Source organism: Callorhinchus milii, unplaced genomic scaffold, assembly GCF_018977255.1.
Source record: "Callorhinchus milii isolate IMCB2004 unplaced genomic scaffold, IMCB_Cmil_1.0 Scaffold14, whole genome shotgun sequence".
Taxonomy (NCBI): domain Eukaryota; kingdom Metazoa; phylum Chordata; class Chondrichthyes; order Chimaeriformes; family Callorhinchidae; genus Callorhinchus; species Callorhinchus milii.
Window position 1 is genome coordinate 4,016,003 of NW_024704755.1, and position 19,354 is coordinate 4,035,356.

The 19,354-nt window shown below is 38.1% G+C and overlaps 1 protein-coding gene across 6 annotated transcripts in view; it reads right to left on the reverse strand.

Annotated features, from left to right (window-relative positions):
* Positions 1–302: 302 nt before the first annotated feature.
* Positions 303–19,354, reverse strand: part of vps9d1 (VPS9 domain containing 1) — a 21,213-nt gene continuing 2,161 nt past the window's right edge. For 3 of the 6 annotated variants that reach the window (XM_007889282.2, XM_007889280.2, XM_042340354.1), the window contains 14 exons: positions 19,144–19,236; positions 18,726–18,885; positions 18,292–18,403; positions 15,925–15,987; positions 14,621–14,673; positions 13,838–13,925; positions 13,025–13,110; positions 11,947–12,539; positions 11,463–11,592; positions 10,675–10,880; positions 9,574–9,655; positions 5,217–5,321; positions 3,280–3,333; positions 303–1,414 (listed from right to left, as the gene is read on the reverse strand). In XM_007889282.2, the coding sequence (XP_007887473.1) occupies positions 1,384–1,414; positions 3,280–3,333; positions 5,217–5,321; positions 9,574–9,655; positions 10,675–10,880; positions 11,463–11,592; positions 11,947–12,539; positions 13,025–13,110; positions 13,838–13,925; positions 14,621–14,673; positions 15,925–15,987; positions 18,292–18,403; positions 18,726–18,885; positions 19,144–19,236 (1,856 nt within the window). In that variant the 3' untranslated portion in view covers positions 303–1,383. Of the gene's footprint in view, positions 3,334–5,216; positions 5,322–9,573; positions 9,656–10,674; positions 10,881–11,462; positions 11,593–11,946; positions 12,540–13,024; positions 13,111–13,837; positions 13,926–14,620; positions 14,674–15,924; positions 15,988–18,291; positions 18,404–18,725; positions 18,886–19,143; positions 19,237–19,354 lie in introns of all 6 variants that reach the window. The other 3 variants (XM_042340357.1, XM_042340355.1, XM_042340356.1) reach the window with 2 other exon arrangements.

Sequence of the window (19,354 nt, forward strand, 5' to 3'; positions counted from 1 at the left end):
CCTACATTCGTCAGCTCAACGCAAAGCAATGCTTACTTGGATCCAGCATGAACCAAGTTCCCTAACCATGTAAGAGTGTACTGTGAGTTCAGTCCCAATGTGGCCTAAACTTGCAACTTTGTGAATCAGAGGCAAGAGTGCGACCAACTGATACAGGCCAACACCTCAAGCACTTGTTATTATTAAAATACTAAGGATAATGTTTGTCTCAGTGACACAATTGGAGTAAAATAAATGGTTTTAGAATAACACTTAAACTCAAGAATATTGTCGAGGCATACTTTTTCCACCACATCTTTTAATTTTATTTTTAAAATGTACGATCACAATAATTCCAGATGCATCTGCTTAATATATTCACAGTACAAATATTTAAACAAGTGAACACACAATTCAGCCAGAAAAATTATATTCTGCATTCATACAGAGTAGCACATAAATTAATTTCATTGTTAATGCTGTAAAGTGAATATGTTACAAATGTTATTTGAAGATACAATACATTGAAATTGCACAGAATTAAATAATTCCATCCTCACAGTTTACTTCACATATATCCCCAGTGTACAGAATTCCCCCCTTTTTCCCTTGTGAGAATCTACATTTTTTTCCCCATAAGATACCTAGAAGACACAAAAGACTTTTGGGCAAATTGCAGACTGTTGTAACAATGACTATATTATTGTAATTGAGAAACTTGATGAAATCATCAAATATAAGATAAATATGCAAAAGTGATGGATACATTTAGTAAAAGTAAAGCAATAGCCATTTTTCATCTTCCGTGGCTCATTTTGAATCAGAAGCCTTGAATGTTATTGCCATCAAAGGGAATCACAGAAAATTTCAACCAGTTTAAAAGTTGGGCTTTGAGTAAGAATCCGTTCCAAATAAAATATTGTCACAGCTCTATCTCTTCCTAGTGTTCTTCCCAGAATTAGGGGAAGTTTACCGTCTCAGACCAGAGGTAGACTGAAAGGTAACATTCCATTTAAAAATTTGAACAATCATACACATTTGTTCCTGTAAAGTTTCTCCAATATAAACTCCACTAATGGGAGAATCTAAAATTACTTCTGAATTTTGCATCTGTGCATTGTCAAATCTGAGTCATTGATCTGATAACATATTTGTACACCAGCCACAAAGTTGCTGTTATATTGGCACAAGTTGATTTCAGACCACTTAAATTGGCTTCAATATTTTTCTTCCCTCTTGTTCCTAACTTAAAAATAGTGCCATTCAATGTATTTTGCCGAGGGCTCCAATTTCAATCAATGTCTTGCTTGAGGCCATTCTTAGGAATGTTGGAACGTGTGTAGTGGGTCAGTGTTCACTACCAGTGATTTTCTCCACCCAGTCAGTGTCTTTTTAAGATGTACATTATTGTGAGCAGTGTCTCTTAATAGCATTCCTATGCCAAAAGCAAGTCAAGGAGAGAGAACATCAGTAAATTTCATCTGGCAAATCATGCACTGAGGACTAGTAATTCCATTAAAATCAGCAGTCTAAAATAGATGGACATCCACCCAATTATTTTCATTGAAAAATAACTTCAATTGGATGACCCAAATAACTTCTCTTGAGGACCAAGTTCCAAACATGTACACCAGATAAATATAAAGTATTCAGCCATTGCGTTTTTTAGTTACATACATTTTTGCAAAAAAGGTTAAATTAGGTTCCTGCATCCTCACTCATTTATCATGGGATTTACACAACTCATACAGAAGCTTCCTTTGATGGGGGAGGAGGAGAAAAAGCGGGGAAAAAAAAGGAGCGAAAAAGAATCACTCAGATACTATTACTATTTTAATACCACTCTCTGATCTCAATCTATTGTATATGTCAATATCAGCTTTCTTCACTCCACCCCTAAAAAACCCTCACACTTTGAATGAATAACAGCTGAAGGACAGCAAAGCTACGAGCAAGCTCTCCACTCCCTGAGCCAACACATACCTTGTGAACAGTAAAGTGCTTTTCCAAGCAGTTAATGACATTTTGGAAGACATGTTAATATCATTTCTCAGCTTTGTCCACTGCAATTTACATTTCAGAATCCACAATAAAAGTTTGTCTGAATGCTCATGTCTAGAAGTCCAATAATGTATTAGTTAGTCGAGGAAAACCTGATTTGCTTCGATCAAACTTTCAAAAAAATTACATCAACGTAGTCCAATTTTAACTATTAGAGCCTTTTAACACAATCATTTCAATCAGTTTCAACACAATGAATGAATTAACCACTGCTGCTGACTTTTAAGCAAATGGACTAATGAAGCAAAGCTTTTTTCTCCTGTGTATGTGCGCACATGTCACAACACGGAATTTAAGGTAAGACCAGACGAAAAATTAGGAGTTGAAAGGCTACTCCTTGCAGCCCCAAGACTTTATAAAAACTATAACAAATCCATAACAACAAATTGCATTGAAACCACAGCACAGCTGCCAACATTAAAAGAGTAAGTAACTAACATAGTTCCAGAAGCTATCCAAGCTAAAGTCAACTAAGTCTGCTTGAATCACTTGAGTGACCATATCTTCGCGCCTAGGCTGGGCAGAAAAACCATGCAAAGTAATAGCGGTAATAAGCAATGCACATTCCTTCCATCTTGTAAACTGGAAATTTAAAGATTTTTCAAATAGCATTAGGAAGACAGGCAGCTGGAAGATGACAAGTTTAAATTAATATTAGTTATTTATTTTCCCTCTAAATAATTCAGAATGAAATATATACAAAAATATATAATACTCCAGCTAAATAAACGTAGTAAATTAAAATCTTCTTAAGAACAAGTCTTTGAGTATTGAGGCTTAAATAAAGATTAATAAAAATATTGAAAGATATTATCCATTGACAAAATTGGCTTCATAGAAATAGCAGTACAGCCGACTGTGGTAGTGCGGAGTTCAGTAAATGCGTTCTCCAGTGTGAAACAGTTCTGTGACTTAAGTTTAATGTTATATCCTCTTGATCTCTCATGCAATCTTCTACTATTTCCCTCAAACAGAAATAATATAATTTACCCTATACCAGTCATATATACAGTAAAGATAGAGTGTGCGCGAGGATATCATTTTACCACGAGCAGTCCTTAGATTGGTTGTTTTCCAAATGATTTTATATTAATGGTGAAAAAACAAAAGTGCTTTAGCCAAAGAATTTAATGCACAAAACTAAATCTGCTTTAGAAGAAGCCACTTTTATAGACATGTGGGGGAGTATGAGATGTATTTAAATATATTATTTATTCTTTGGACAAAGATTCCACATACAAAAGAGCGCTCTGCATAGATGTAAGGCAGTAACCTTCTTCACCAATTAAATACCTGAAAGAAGAAAAAGTACATTAACATTGCACATGATTGAATTGAAAGAGCAAGTCAAAGTTAATTTAGATCCATTTTGAGATTCATATTTTTACCGTCAGTTTGATTTTTTTTCTAAAAAAAGCAAGTCTACATCAGTCTTAAGAATATGGTGTTCAACAACTTAAACCTAGTGTCCTGTGACAAACATTTTAGCAATTGTAACTGAATTGCACTTAGTCTGCAAAGATACACTTCCATATCATGGGATTTGGCGCTAAGTTTTTCAATATATTTGCTACTGGTTAGTTAGAAAAGACAGGTGAAGGGAAGAGAGCAGTAAGTGACAAAGTAAAAGAATCTCCCGAGAAAACAACTCACTCTGGGTGGCTCATTCCCTGACAAAATGCATTACATTCCACAGGGAAACCATAAATCAACTGAATCACCGAGTTGAGATTCATTTTTTTTTTAAAAAGAACAAACTCAAGTTAAACAATTCAGATCTGCATACAAGTCACATTCCAAAAGAGATCCAATGGTTTCTCTAATCCTCTGACGATAAGCACGGTTTCAGTGCCAAAATTTATCCTGCCCAAGAAGTGGTTCATCGCTGAGTAAGTCTGTTTACAACACAAGTTGAACACAAAACTCCAGCTTCTTCCAAACCTCAAGAAGTAGTTGCTAAGTTAATTTCAGAAATAGCAGACCCTGAACAGATCTAATCAAGAAACAAAAGAGCAATTGGCCAAGATTGTGCACATATTAAAAAAAAAGGACAGTTTTGACCTTTTTGGTAAAATGTTATCCAGGCTGACCAGCCCGGATAACATTTCTACCAATGTGGTTTGGCTGAGAGAGGAAAGAGAAATCTCAGTCAGAATCCTCTGTACTAGTCCTCGAGATCAATGCCCCTCTGTGAAAAAAGTGGCACATCAGGAAGAATTAACATTTCTTCCGTTTGAGAGGTGATGAACTACAGATGTTGGGGCTCAAAATGCTTAAGAATTAAGTTGTCTTCGAAATGACAGCATAACAAAGAAATGAAAACTACAGCTGACATCACATGACCTTATGAATTAATTCAAGACAAGTCATTTTTCTTCCAATTTATTAATGACACTGATTCATTCTTCGCATAACTTTAGCAATAGGCTCAAGTTTAGGAATTATCCAACTCCAAATACAATGTATTATAATAATATAGTCCTTGTGTGTGGTATAGCGCCTTTCACAAAGTGACTGTGCATTTGTAGGCAAATGTGGCAGCACAATTGTGCATAGCAATTACCCACAAACAGCCATGAAACAAGTGACTGTTTTTATCTGGGAGATCGTTGGCCAGGACACAGGGAGATATTAAATCCAGAACAAGTTAACAGAAAATTGCAAAGGTCAGCCACACCCTGAAGACTCGCTGAACCTATAAATTTTCCACAACTGTAGCATATTAGGTTCAACCAACTGCCCTCACTGTTGTACATGGAATTATTTAAGTTGGTAAAATTCAATTGCACAGAGCTCCACAGATTGCAAACAAGCTCATCAAGAAAGCCAGGCAATGAATGGGGAGAAATTCCACATAATCTTAGATTTAATCTATTCATCCAGAATTTGGCAGATTCTGAAGTACAGCCTTAATGTTGAGGATGTTTTTTCCTTAAAATTTCTTTTAAGAAGCACAGAAAATCGACTTCAAAGTCAAGGCTGAAATCAATAATTTGCTAAATTCTGCTTGCTCTAAAATGCTATATAAATAAAGAGATTCTGTAGTACTTTGTTAGAATTATTTGTTCAAGATTGCNAAAAAAATACAAATTCAATGTTGTTTGATTGAGGTCAATAAAGAAAATATTTGACTTTTTAAAAAGGTAGCGCAAAAATAGCTCAATCTAAATTCTTACCCTTCATGAATAAATTCTTCCAGTGCTGCGCACTCCGATACCAGCTGGGTTAAGTTACTCTTCAGCACCACATAAGACAGTATGGGGAGCAGATCATCAGCTCCACTGTAAGAGGAAAATGAGAAAGATCAGAACAAAACTTGAATATAAGGATTAGTACAAATAAACATGGCACATAAACAGTGGAGCAGCACTAAACATTGAACTTGTTAATTTTCCAAAGCCCGAGCACCAGTCTTGAATTCTTATTGATTTCTTGTAAGTTTTTGAAATGAGCCTTTTCCATAAGAAATCTGCTTCATGTTCAGGACTACACAAGATTGGTTAACATCAGCTTATTGTTGGGACAACTTGGAATACTTCTTTTGGAGGTACGAAAAAATAAAGAACGTCAAGCTACTCACATGCCCCATGAACATGGATTTCTCACTGGCTAATGCAGAATGGATGTTGAAATTATAATCTACTTTACGTAGCGAGGAGGAAGTGAAAGCATTTGACAGAATCTCTTTGGGAGAGAGGAACTTCATATTGCAATGGCAGATTTAAATGACTTTACTCAAAAAGCAATCATTGGTCAGGACATCCAAGCTCTGAAATCAGAGGTGGCAGATCTCATTCAGATTAAGATGCAAATTGAACATGTAAGGAGTCAACCCATCAATGTCTTAAGGATCAGGTACAAGATTGCTTGAACACCCGTCAATTTCTTTGGGTGAAGAACAGAAATTGTGTCTTCTGAAAGGCAAGCACTGCTTAACTCTCCCCTGCACACAATTGTGTGATGTGTATATTTACAGGAACTATTCTGCTTTCAGACGCTCACAGGTTTACTCCTTAGGCATATAGTAACTGGCCCACAAGGCTGCTTAGGCTTCTGCAACAGGAACACTGTGCCAAGCAATCTGATCATCACTAATAACAATTAAGGCTGCTGTCACAGTATTTAGATCTGCAAGCATGGATATTTGGTAAGCAAACATTGAAAAACAACGCAAACATTAGCTTTGCGTGACAGAGTGTGAAGGTTTTAGATTTCTATTGTAAGTTGTGGTTAGTTAGTACTCACGCACACTCCCATTTTCAGAGCATTAAGCAAGTAGAGGTTTGTTTATACCCTGAAGCAATATCAAGTCAACTCTTACACAGAGGCAATTCAATATTTTTCTCATTTTCCTCCACGGTTATAAAGTATTCAGACATGCAGCGAGAGGATGAAGTGAAGCACAGGTGCATTAGGAGATGAGATAATCCAAGCACTTCAATCAGCTCAACATTCCCCATTGCAGAACATTTCCTTCAAGTGTTCTCACAAACTTAAATGATGCTAGGAAAACAACTAACCTTTATTTAATAAATAATAAGGAAATACAATAGCTACTGAAATTAGACTGGGAACCTTAAATACACAAGTGCCACCTCCACAATGGGTTCAATGAATTGCAAATATCTATATCAATAACATAAACTTGGTTCCAGTGGGAATGCACATATCCTGTCTGTTCCTTTTACATAGCTTGCAGTTCAAAATGCAGCCAAAGATTCATTGTAGGCTTGGGAGTGTCAAATTTCATCCCCATCTTGAGGTAGTTTAAGAAGAAAGTGGATCTCATCCTGCCAAACTGTCAACTCCTACCATCTTCCATCATCAAAATAAGCACCGTACCTACAGTTATAAGATTAATTTATTCTGTAGAATCAAAGTTTAATCAGCTCACCTCAAGCTTACCAATTCCTTCACTCCAAGGCATGATACTTCCTGTACCTGAGACACTGGTGTGCGCAATTGGCTGCTGCGTTTTGCTCACAAAATATACAGTCAATTCACTTTACAATATATTCTGTGAAGTGTTTTGAGACGTTTTGAAGACGTGATGAGATGCTATATCAAATGCAAGGATTATTATGATCCAGTCAAATTTTATTTATACCTGACCTGCACAGTCAATGTTACTACAGTAGCACAATCAGAATTTTAGGGATCTGACAAAAAGACTGTGACAAAAAGACAAAATTCACCTCAGATTGCAACAGCAACATACCTTGGGTTTTGTATGATCTGCAATGGTTTTATGCAAATACTTTTCCAAAATAGAAAATCACCAGGTCTCAGGTTGTGTATTGAGTAGGTGTTAAATTCACACTAATGCTGCTTGCCAACTTCGCTTTCAGTTGAGTTCAACACTGAAATTTGATACAGGTTGCGCAATTACCATTCATTTGCCACATTCTTTTTGTTTAATTTAAAATAACTTGGCTACCTAATTTTGTATTTTTGCCCCAATCATATTCTAAAACCCACTAAACTTTCCAGCTCCTTGGGAATGTCCTGATCTGAAAGGCACTGTACAAATGTAATTTTGTATTGTAAACTTATACTTGCACAGCCACAGATTTTAACTGTCATTTGTATGCATCTGTGTTAGTGAATTTGGCAACAGTGAGCTCTAGGGTTCATGTATACTGCACAGAATTCCACATGAAAAAAAACATACATGTGGAGAAATTGAAAAAAACAAATGCAAACAAGCATGATTTAAGATTATTTATGGCCTTCACTATTAAATTCCAAAATGAGCTGAGCACTCAAAAGAGAAATTTTCACCACGTAGGGAATCTGTGAAGAGACATAGCTTGTAGAAGTAGCGATTATGTGAAATCAGTTATTGTTTGGCAAAAAAAATCTGCAAAGGATCAACTAAAATGACGGAAATTGAAACCAGCTTGCTCGGCAACACTTAGCCCAAAGACAGTTCTTACAGTAAGCACTTATCACGTAGCTCACCTATCAAATACACTAAGACAAGTGGATTAGTGCATTTCTATTGTGCCATTCATAACCCAAAGTATTTTGGCCCTGTAGGCAACACAGAATACAACACAAAAATCTCCAAATTGTCAGATGAATGTAATCCTTTGAAAAAGTCCAATTGGAGAGTTAAGCACCAATTGCTAAATGAACCAACTGTTCAAGTAAAAGCTCCAACTGATGTGCTTGGATAATCTCTGGCAATTTTTTGGTGCCATGCACCAGGGTCAGAGTTGGGGAAACATCCATTCTCAATCTACCCTCTCTCCAGCTGAACCTGGTTAAATTGGGAATATACAAAAGAATTATAATGTTATACAGCTGCCACAACAGGATTTTTCTGAGCTATCCATTTCATCTCAATCAATTAAAGAGTCATGTAGATTGCTCCAAAGAAATTCTGTTTGAAGCGATCAGCTATCCCCCGTGATCTGAAAAGGAACCCATCTGCGCAATGAATATCTGAAATAGCAGTATTTAGTTAGTAGAAACAATACCAATTTTGTGAGCCATCAAGCGCCAATCTCTCTTACCTTCCTCCCCAAAAAATCATTACAATGCTGCTTCACATAGCAAAGTGAAATACTTAATTCAATAAAGAGAAAGAGTATTTGTAGGATTCCTAGTTGAATTCTATAATGGGATTATTGTGCTTGCAAAGATATTGGGTATGTGAGACTGGTAATCAATTTCAGACCATTCAAACTTGTATTTAAAAAACAGTGGAGCATAGCCTAGATGTAGCTGATGTTTGCAGGACAGAATCAGTCAATAATGATCTCATAAATAATTAAAACTGAATGTAAAATGGAACACTGTGCAGGCAAGCTCTGCGTCAAATTTCCCATAAACAAGATGAGTTGTTAAATTTATTTAAATGTCTTTCAGATGCACCTAGGTAAGGAAGAAATATGCAAATAATAATAATAATAATAATAATCCTTGCATTTGATATAGCGCTTTTCACGTCAGGAGGACGTCCCAAAGCGCTTCACAGAACACACTGTAAAGTGAATTGACTGTATATTTGTGGGCGAACGCGGCAGCCAATTGCGCACAGCAATGTCCCACAAACAGTCGTAGATTGAAAATGACCAATTTATTATTGTTTTTTTGGTTTTGGAGGGATTATAAATCAGATTTATGTTCACATTTAGCAGGAAGTGAGCAGTGCCTTATTAACCACATAGCTTAAATGTTTGCTTTTCCTGTACAATTGTCAGAAGCTTGTGAGTTTCAAGCCCCACGTCAGGACTAATCACATAGTCTAAGCTGATACTCCAATGCAGTGCTGGGGGGTGTTGCATTCTTGGAAGTGCCATCCTTTGGATGAGACGTTAAGATCCCATAGCGCAATTCGAAAAAAGGGATTTTCTCCCAGTGTCCTGGACAACAAACACCGCCCACCAAAACAAAAATGTCATGGTCTACTGCAGGACTTTTTGAAATAACTGGTACAGAAATTGTTATGATTAAATAAATGAGTGCTTCACATAAATGCACAACATTCACCCGTGTTAAAATGCTAACACACAGTACAGTACTTACATTGCAGAAACAATGAGGGCCCCAGACTGTCTGGAACCGCAGTACTGTTCAGCACAATCACAGATTAGACGCAGTGTTCGTACTATAGGAACAAAATAATCTGAATTACAAATTATTAATTGATATTATGTTTGCTGAGAAAAACTCCCAATGATTTTAGCACATGCTGGTGGGATTGGGAGGAATGGAGAAAAGGAAGCACTATCAATTTGCACATCAAATTACTCCTCATAGTGATGGGAATTACTTAATGAACGTAAATCTACTGTGGCCTTTAACTTGCTTCCCGCTCCACAAAAGTTACTGTTGCTGTCCACTCTATTGCTAAGACTCCTGTCCTTAGTGGGATGTCTGGTGAATCACAGCGATTCTGGGTTATTGCAAAGCACTAACTATGGTGAGAGATAGACAGTAAACGATAGTGGCTTTTGGGAAGGAGGAACAAGAGAAAACAGATAATGGAATAAGATATGGATCCTTAGGTTTGCATTCAAGAGGAAATTGTGATTAATGCATAAAAATTGTATATTTGATATCTGCTAATAAAGAACAAGCAGATTAAGGACAATGGTACATTATGCTGGACAGGGTTATGATTCAACAGGACTTTTGGGTTTAATCCACCTCTTAAATCAAAGTACAAAAATCATAACTTGCTGTAACAAACAATAAGTGAGTCATTCAAATGTGAGGATATAGTTATGATCAAAGGCTTAAAGAAAAAAAAAGACAAGGGTGGCATTCACTGAAACAGAGAAGCATTCAAAAGGGAAGAGATAAAGGAATACATTCGCTGGTTAATGAATAAGGTAACAAACTCAAATTATAAGAAATGTTTAATTGGATACAGAACACGTTACCACAAGTCCATTGAAGCAGGTTTGATCATGGAATACAAGAAAGAATCAACACTTGAAAAAAAATTATACCAGATTGGGTGTGGGGGGGCAATGGTATAGTTATTTCAGCAAAGAAGGAGGCTATAATTCTAAGATTATATGTATAATTCTACATTTAAAATAAGCCCAGGTGTCATTCTGTATATTAGGAGGTTGTAACCTGTGTAAGAGTTGGGACTCATGAAATAAAAAATCAACTTACCAATACATTCCAGCTTTTTTTGTGGACAGAATTCTTTACTTATTGATCTTAGCTCCTGTACAGCTATTTCATAAGGGTAAGAACCAATGGAGGGAGTGGATTTGTGGGGGAAAAGTTTATCGGAAACACCAACATCTGCTGGGCCAGCCGTTCTGTACAGTTTCAGGCTTTTGTCGAGAGCCATTTCCCTCGAATGGTTTACCTTCCTGCAGCAAAATATAAAAATCAAAACCTGCTTTCCCAGCAACGTACACAAGTTTTGCTAGTGCAACATGACACGCGGGAAGCCAAAGTCAACACTGACAAACTTTAATGGGAATTTAAGATGGTCATAAAGTTATAGTTGACACCCACTGGTGCCCCAACCACCACGCAATGACCCATCTGCCACCTGCATACTACTATGGAGAACAGCTTCTAATAAAAGTGGATTATTGCACTTGCATATGCTTTGCTTAACTTCCCACGTCAGCAAATGCAAATTTGCTAAACCTTGCCTAGCCCCACTTCTCCACAAGTTTATACAGGTGCCAAGTTGGAAGAGGAGAGCTTACGAATGTCAATGGCAGTGGCTATTGGCGTTGACATCTTATTGTCTCTCAACATACAGGAGAGTTTCTCCACAACAGAGAGAAACTGAATCTCCAATCGCTTCAAAACAAGGTCTGTGCTTCAACCCATGTATTGGATGACTGGTTGCACTCCAGTAATTATAATCCAGACATTGAAGGTGTTGAAAAAGGCCAAAAAAATTAACGATCTGTGTGCAGATAATGGTAATACAATACCTAAACAGAGCTAACAGGAACATCCAGATGGGCTGAAAAAAAGTCTCCTCAATGCTGGCCAAACATTGGTCTTTTCCAGTCGCGCTGTCGAGAGGCTCAAAAGCCAGAATGCACAAGGTCAGCAATCGGTCTGAAAAATAAGAATGTGAAGGGAGTCACAATGCAGTAACTGAAACCAGGTTCAGTATATAACTGGGGTGCTGGAGTCCGCAGAGCAGATGAAATGTACTTGGTGTCAGTGAAGGGAGACTGCACCCTCTGCTGGTAAAGCAGCTATAAATGAAAACTTTGCAAGCAGCTGAATGTAGTCCATTCTGATCAACACACTGTCTGTCTCACATGTTTGTACATTTACGCAAGGGGCCGGGGGGGGTGGGGCGCGGAGGAAAAGAAACGCAAGTGGACATTTCTTACTCCAAGAAACAAAGGGGTCATCTTGTTCTTTACATAACCGTCCACTTACTAGTTCAAGACGACTGTTTACCTATCGAGTTGTGCACATCCTTTACAATATTCTTCAAGTGATCTTGCAGTTGCATGTCTTCCGTTTCGAGAATCTGTTGCCCGCTGTTTACAGCGAGATTCATGTTGTCTGCAATGCTTCCCGGTTGTAGCTCAAACTTCATCATGTCCTGTTCCAGATCTTCGAAAGGACTGTTTTTCTCACTCGCTTGATTTGGGGCAAAATCCTTGGTTGAACAGCTCGGTTTCATTATGTTTGAACCAGGTGCTTTGGGATCCCAAGCATCAGTGTTTGCATTGTGATCTTCAACGGACACCACCGATGTAACAGAGGAGCTATGTCTCAATCGAACACTATTGTTTTTAACGTGGTCTTGAACAGATCCCAAACAACATGCACTCTTGGAAGACTTTAACCTGCTTCCCTTGTGGAGTGATGACTTCACATCTGTGTTCAGCAAACACTGGCTTTGGGCCGGATATAACCCAGTACCTGCATTTGGTTCTGTTAAGGCAACTTGATCAGAGAAATGTGTATTCACAATGGGATAGAGCTTGCTGTAGATCCTGCACTGCAGTTTCTTTAGTAGCTGGGAAATCGGATGTTCTGGACAGCTGCAGTAAGAGATAAACCAATGTTAAACTAACTCCCAGAACAGTTTGGTGAGGGTGAATACTTTCTTAATTTAAGCTCACGATTTCACAGCATTATTCTCACGTCAAGGTCTTTACTCTGACCTCCGAATTATGTATATTTTGTGGGTGAAACTCATGTGCCAATTGCTGTGCGCAGTTCGGTTGCCACGTTTCACCCACACTTTATACATTCAATTCACTTTATAGTATATTCCGTGAAGCACTTTGGAGAGACGTCTTGAAGATGTGATAGGGCACTGTACCAAATACTTGCATTTGATACAGTGACTTATCACGTCTTCCAGACGTCTCAAAGTGCTTCACAGAATATACTGTGAAGTGAATTGACTGAATAAATGGCTTTAACCAACTGAACCATTTGTGGGATACTTGCCTCTACATTACAGTGTAACAAACAACATTTCAAATACATTTGCATTTATATTTGTCACAAATGTCTGTACCTCAGTATTTGGGACACAAGGCCACCCACCAAAATCAGATCATTCGGCTGAGATTTTAGTTTCAATTTCCATTGTTTGGGCCACTCCTGCAAACCAAAAGACGTAAGAAAACTTTTAGTATAATTGCTGCTAGTGGTTTTATTTATTAGAATTAATTGGTTTCATTTCTGCTGCAAGTGTACAATACTGAGAACTTTCTTTTGCCAAATATTAAGTTACGGTATTAACTTAATACGTTTATAAGTCTTTAATTCAATAATTCCCAGAGGGATAACTCACTGGTCTGAAAGCAGAATTTTTGAATTATGAGTAATAACCTCATGACTGCCAAGGTTGCATATTAATATATATTACTATTCTTAAATACTTTTAACATTTTCTGCTAAAAGCAGCACTTTGGGGGGGTAAACTGGGTGTCCAACACATGCAGAAACCTGTCATTGTGATTAAGAATATCTAAACCGGTCTGAGCATTTCACAAATGCATGCCCTACACATAGAAATGTCCTTGTTTCAGGAATGGAATCTCCCCCTGGAGGGAAGCACTCTGCTTAGCCAGTTCCAGAGCATAGTAAGCATTGGTTAGCGAGAGCCAAGGCTTGGAGGACTCCAGAGTGTGTGTTGGGGGTACTGCTGGAGTTCAACCAGTTAAAAAGCACCTAGAGAGCTATTATATTTATCGTTGAGAGTACGATCTAGCAAGCTTCCCACTGAATACATAGAGTAAATATGTACCAAAAGGAACACGAGGGATGAAATGCAAAACCTTTTCAGACGTGTGAACAGAATGAGCCATTTCTTTGTGGTGCTTACATGATCCTGCTCAAACTCCAAGATGCTTGCGTATACATTTCTCTGCTCTTCTTCCTCAGGAGTTAGTGTTGCATTAGTTGAAAATCGCCTTAAAATGGAACCAAAGACACGAGACCATGCAGTTACTCTGTATGAACTTATATATGGTTGGAAAAAAAAATCGCACACAGGCATCGTTCTAGAAATTGTGCTTTATCCCACGAGTAGCTCAATCAACATGAATAGCAGAAGGAAAGCCACATTAAACAATTTGGTCAGTTAACCGTGCAATACTTCCTCCTTCCCTGCTACCAATTTCAATTCTTTGCAATGATACAATATCAGACTGGTTGAGTTCACTGCAACTTCTGGAATGAAGAGTGACTAGGGAAAAAAGTGACATGACCAGCTACTTTTCAGATGTAGCCGATTTGGGATTCAAAATACGCCGCTTACAAAGTATGCAAACCATCACAAGCAGAAAACTGTAATTAACACAATGAATCTGGTTCGCAAATTAGATCCTATTTTACCCACAAATATACAGTGAATTCACTTTACAGTTTATTCCATGAAGCGCTCTGAGGAGTCTCGAAAATGTGATAAGGCGCTATATCAAATGCAAGTATTATTATTATCATCATCAGGTTATCCATAATAAAATAGGTTTACATAATAAATTCAAGGACTCAAATCGTCTAACCGAAACACAAACTACATTAGATTCTCAAGCTATCAAGAGAAAAAGGAGGAATCGCACAGGCTGTTAAAAGACCATCAGTATCATTGTTTAAAGGCCATCACCTGTTGGCTTCTTCTTGCAGTCTCAGTCGTCGCTCTTCCATCTTTCTCTGCAGCTGTACAGTGCTCGGTTATGGACAACGGCTATCTGTAAATGTGCAACTGCTGGCTGGTCTGGCAACTTAAAACTTTATCCACAAAAACAGGATTTGAAAAAAATTTGTAGGATCCAATAGTTAAAAACATCAAACTACATAGACTCTAGAAGGTTGAAAATGCTCATTCCCAGACCGTGCATTGCTCTTTCCAGGTGCATTTGAACAGCGTGGAGACGCGAATGAAATGGAAATGTTTACACATCAGATCGGGTTTCTATATCCAGCGCTGAAACCCTCTCCATTGCAGAGCAAGGTAAAAGCGGGTCTCAGACATTTAACTTAACCCCTTGCGCTCTCAATGAAAATCCTCCTTTACAATTTATTAATTCTCAACTACATAAACTATATTTATCAAATCTCAACTACATTACAAGAGATTTTACTATCCATCTTAAAGATCTTATTCTTTGAAGCACATTGCCTTTATGCAAATATCTGCACATCTCAGATCTGTTTCCACCGAGTAGGAAAATATCTAATTTCCAGGTTAAATGCAATAGTGGAAACATTTTCAATTTCTGTGAAGGCGACACTTTCTGAATCTATTGAGGCCACCATTGGATCAATTAAGGCAAGAATAAATGTGCAGCGAGTACTTTGAAATTCATGTTTGCTGTTTCTTTGGCTTTTCATTGTCTATTCAGGCATGACGACAGAGAATAAGTCAACAAATGTGCAAGAACGTTATGGTAGATTTAACACAGGAGATGGAATTAAATACTAATAATAATTCTTGCATTCAATATTGAGCTGTTCATGTTGAGAGGACACCTCAAAAGGCTTCACAGTATTTACTGTAATGTCTGGTGACTTTTGTAGGTGAATGTGGCAGCCAATTTGTGCACAGCAATGTCTCACAAAGAGCCATGAAGCAAATGAACAACATTTTATTTGGTCGTTTATAGCTTTGGACAGCAGGACAAACTTTCTTCTCTTTTTAAGAACTACCAATATTTCAGCAATTGATATACAGTAGATTTCTATTACAACCAGCCAGCAACAAGACCCAATGAAACCTCCTATTTATAGTTTTCACATTCAATTTAAATAGTCTTTTTAAAACACTGGTGTTTCAGTGTGAACATCTGGATGTAGATAAGAGAGACAATCTAATAGATTAAACCCGAAACAAACTCAGATCAACCCGTGACCGTAAAATGTATTTACGATCATTGAAAGATCACCACATAGCAGCCCGCAAAAGGATACCGCTGCCTGCCTGGCCTTGGCAATAATCAGGTTCTCCATCATTTGTCGCTGAAGAGACAATGTCTGGGGACAAAAAGAACAAGAAAATTCTACTTTTTTTGGGGGAAAAAAAATCAATGTTTATTCAGGAAATAAATATTCATAATTGCAACAAAATCAAACCAGCGCCATGGTACAGCTGCGACATTTAAAACTACTGTCTTGTTATTGTTTCTCAGGCAGACAACACTAATGTCAACAGAACATTTAACAAGGAGGAGATTAACAGATCAAAAGATCAGACAACATTCACTGGTGAAAAGACAAGGCTGATGGACTGAATTAATCATGCAGTAAGAAAGCCATATTTTAATACCAAACCTCAATATAACAAGTACCTTGTAATGTAATCCCAGACACACCCTATTTTTCATAAGCATCTGCTCTGCTCAGATTATCTTAAGTCTAGGTATTGATGTCAGCCCTAAATTCAGCAGCACCACACAGTAAATGTGATAGCAAGTCAGGAGCAACAACAACAACAACAAGATTCCATTTATAAAGCGCCTTTCACGTCGGGAGGACGTCCCAAGGCGCTGTACAGTTGGGTCAGGACCCGAGGGGACTCTAACCCACCAGAGGAACTCCAGTGGGGCCCAATGCACATCAGAGAGAAATATCTCACACGAGGTAGTGGTTAGCCAGATGGCAATTATACTTTTCTTACGCTCTTTTGTTCATACGATATTCATTATAAATTTCTCTCATACCAGATTTCAATTGATTTATTGAACCTGTTGAGCCAGGATCTCATACTCCTAATTCTAACTAACATGTTGAACTTTTACTGCTCATCTCTTTGAAAATGCGTCTACTGCTGTACGCAATTAGCTACCGCGCTTGGCCCACAAACTACAGTCAATTCACATTACATATCCTGTGAAGTGCTTTGAGCCATTTCAAAGATGTGAGAAGGCACTATAATAAATAAGGATTAATATTATTATTATTAATAGGAACAGTCATCTAAAACTAAACCAAAATGCAAATGGCACTACCAAACAACATTCAGCCCCAAAGAAAGGCCCCATTCTACAATGCCCTAAAACCCAAGGCTGCAACACTCAGTTGATATCATCACCATACCTGAAAGAACATTTTCAATCTATTCCAATGATCACGAAAAACAAATACCGGACAAACAGCCATTTCAGTTAATAACCACATAGAAAGTAAGTTTAAAAAAAAATCCTCCTCCAGCAGCCTGAATCAACCAAGTGCTTTAACTATTTCAAGAACTAAGTTGGAATGACTGGTAGCCTATCACCAGCATCAATAAACTCTAATTTATTTATTGGGATTGAGTGAATGATAGCTGATAAACTGCTTTTACTCTAAGCAGAGGCTAATTGACCCTTAAAACTTTAGGACAAACCCAACCACTAATCTTCCCCACGTTAACTACAAACATTTGTAGCTTGAAACAGCTGAGCAATTTAATGGGTAACTGGTCTTTTTAAACAAATGCCATTTGCCATATTTCTGGCTTCAGAAGTAAAACGATGGGGGTTGAGAAATAATGTAATGTTAACATCAAATGTAAAACTACATAAAATTAAATTAAACACGCCTCATCATCAGTTCAGACACGAGGTCTAATGTCCATTTTTAGTTCTGGACACATAAAGGTCTCGGAACAACTTATAAGAGACAGATAGTCTCTGGATAATTAGATTTAGAAATAGATATAATGAAGGAACAATGGGATATATTGTACTGAAGGAATCTTGTGGGAAGTTGGTGGGTTAAGTCGATAGATTAATTGTCTTCTCCTGCCAGAATTGTCATAATGAATTGATCTTTAAGGTCAGGGATGTATTTATTCTTGCCAGTGTAATTACTAATATCAGCACAGACAGGTATTGATGAACTCAGTGATTACAGTGATCATATACTGAAACTGAAAGGTGTTTGAAAATAGTTCTGTATCCAAGAAATGAGATAATACACAGGAATAATACAATATTACATTTGTATAGCGCCTTTCATGTCGGGAGGACATCCCAAGGCGCTGGACAGTAAGGGATTTAGACAGTAATGAACAAAATAAAAGCCTACATATTTTATCTGACATATTCCAGTTGCCAGTGATTGATTTAGCAAAATCTCAAATCTGTTTGAGAGACCCTGCACTAAAATACACATTGTCAACATGATATAAAAGACTAACTCAAGGCCGTTTTTGTGTCTGTCTTGATCCACTGCCCGCTGTAGGATGTCACTGAACAACGAATGAATTTAATGCAGAGCTTGAATATTTTAAAAGAACCTCTTTCTTACGTTCCTCATCTCCACCACAGATGATTGGATTGTGTGTGTAACACTCACCAGTGAGGTTTTCTGCGAGCTCTGGTTCGGGTTCAGCCGCGCCATCCTCGCCTCGTACGCTGCCTTCAGTTTCTGATTCTGTCTCGAAGCTTCTTCCAGTGGGGTGAGTTCTCTGCATTAGAGAAAGTTTTAATACTTGAGGTCTGATTTTCAGAAATCATGAATCACTCTTAAGTCCATGAAGATCCTTTCCGAAGGTGGGGGGGGGGGGGCAAGAGAAAAGAGAACATATAGCCGAATGGTTTGGATATAAAACCTCTTGGCTTGTCACAGCACAAAGTGATGGTACATTGACAATGTGAATGTATAGATTATGACAAAATATGCACAGATTGATCTTAATCCACATTCAGTTGGATTTACAAAACCAAGAGTCGCGCTAATTCTTCAATAACTCGAATCTTTTTGTTCAAATTCCACCGGCTCGTCCTTACCTTTTAGTTGTTAACGTTTCTGGCAGCTGCAGTTTTTGAAAGACATCCGGAGTTAGAAACGACTTGTTTGTGCCGCCCCCGTCAGAGACCACCCTGCGGTGGGTTGGGGTGTACGAAGGCTTGACGGCCTGGCTCACTGCAGCTTTAGTTTCCGCTTTTCCTGTGACGAGGCAAACACTTAAAAGTTTAAAGGCCGGGGTGGACTGGCTGTTTGGAAAATTTCCCAAATGCCCCCCCCGCCGTGAATCGTTCCCGAAAGCCCCAGTAAGCCGCTGTTTGAAGGTTTCCTGAATCTCTCTCTCTCCTCTCTCACACACTCAGAGTAACCCCAGGAGGTCATTGTAACTCTATCTGTGACATTGACACTGCTCCATTCCTTGAGAACAAACGCACCAATGTTTTAGCTGTAAATACCCACCCAGTTTGGTGGCTGTGGTTTTGATCCGTCCCAAGCACTGCTCAGCCAACTTCAGCATCTTCTGCACCTCAGGTGTGACCATCTCTCTCTCGCCTGAAACAGACGGGACCGGTTTTACCGCCGCTCACAATGAACAATAAATAAGGCTTGTGCCCTCGAATATTTCGTCAAAGTAAACCTCTAACAAAATAATAACCTTGCAAATGCCGAA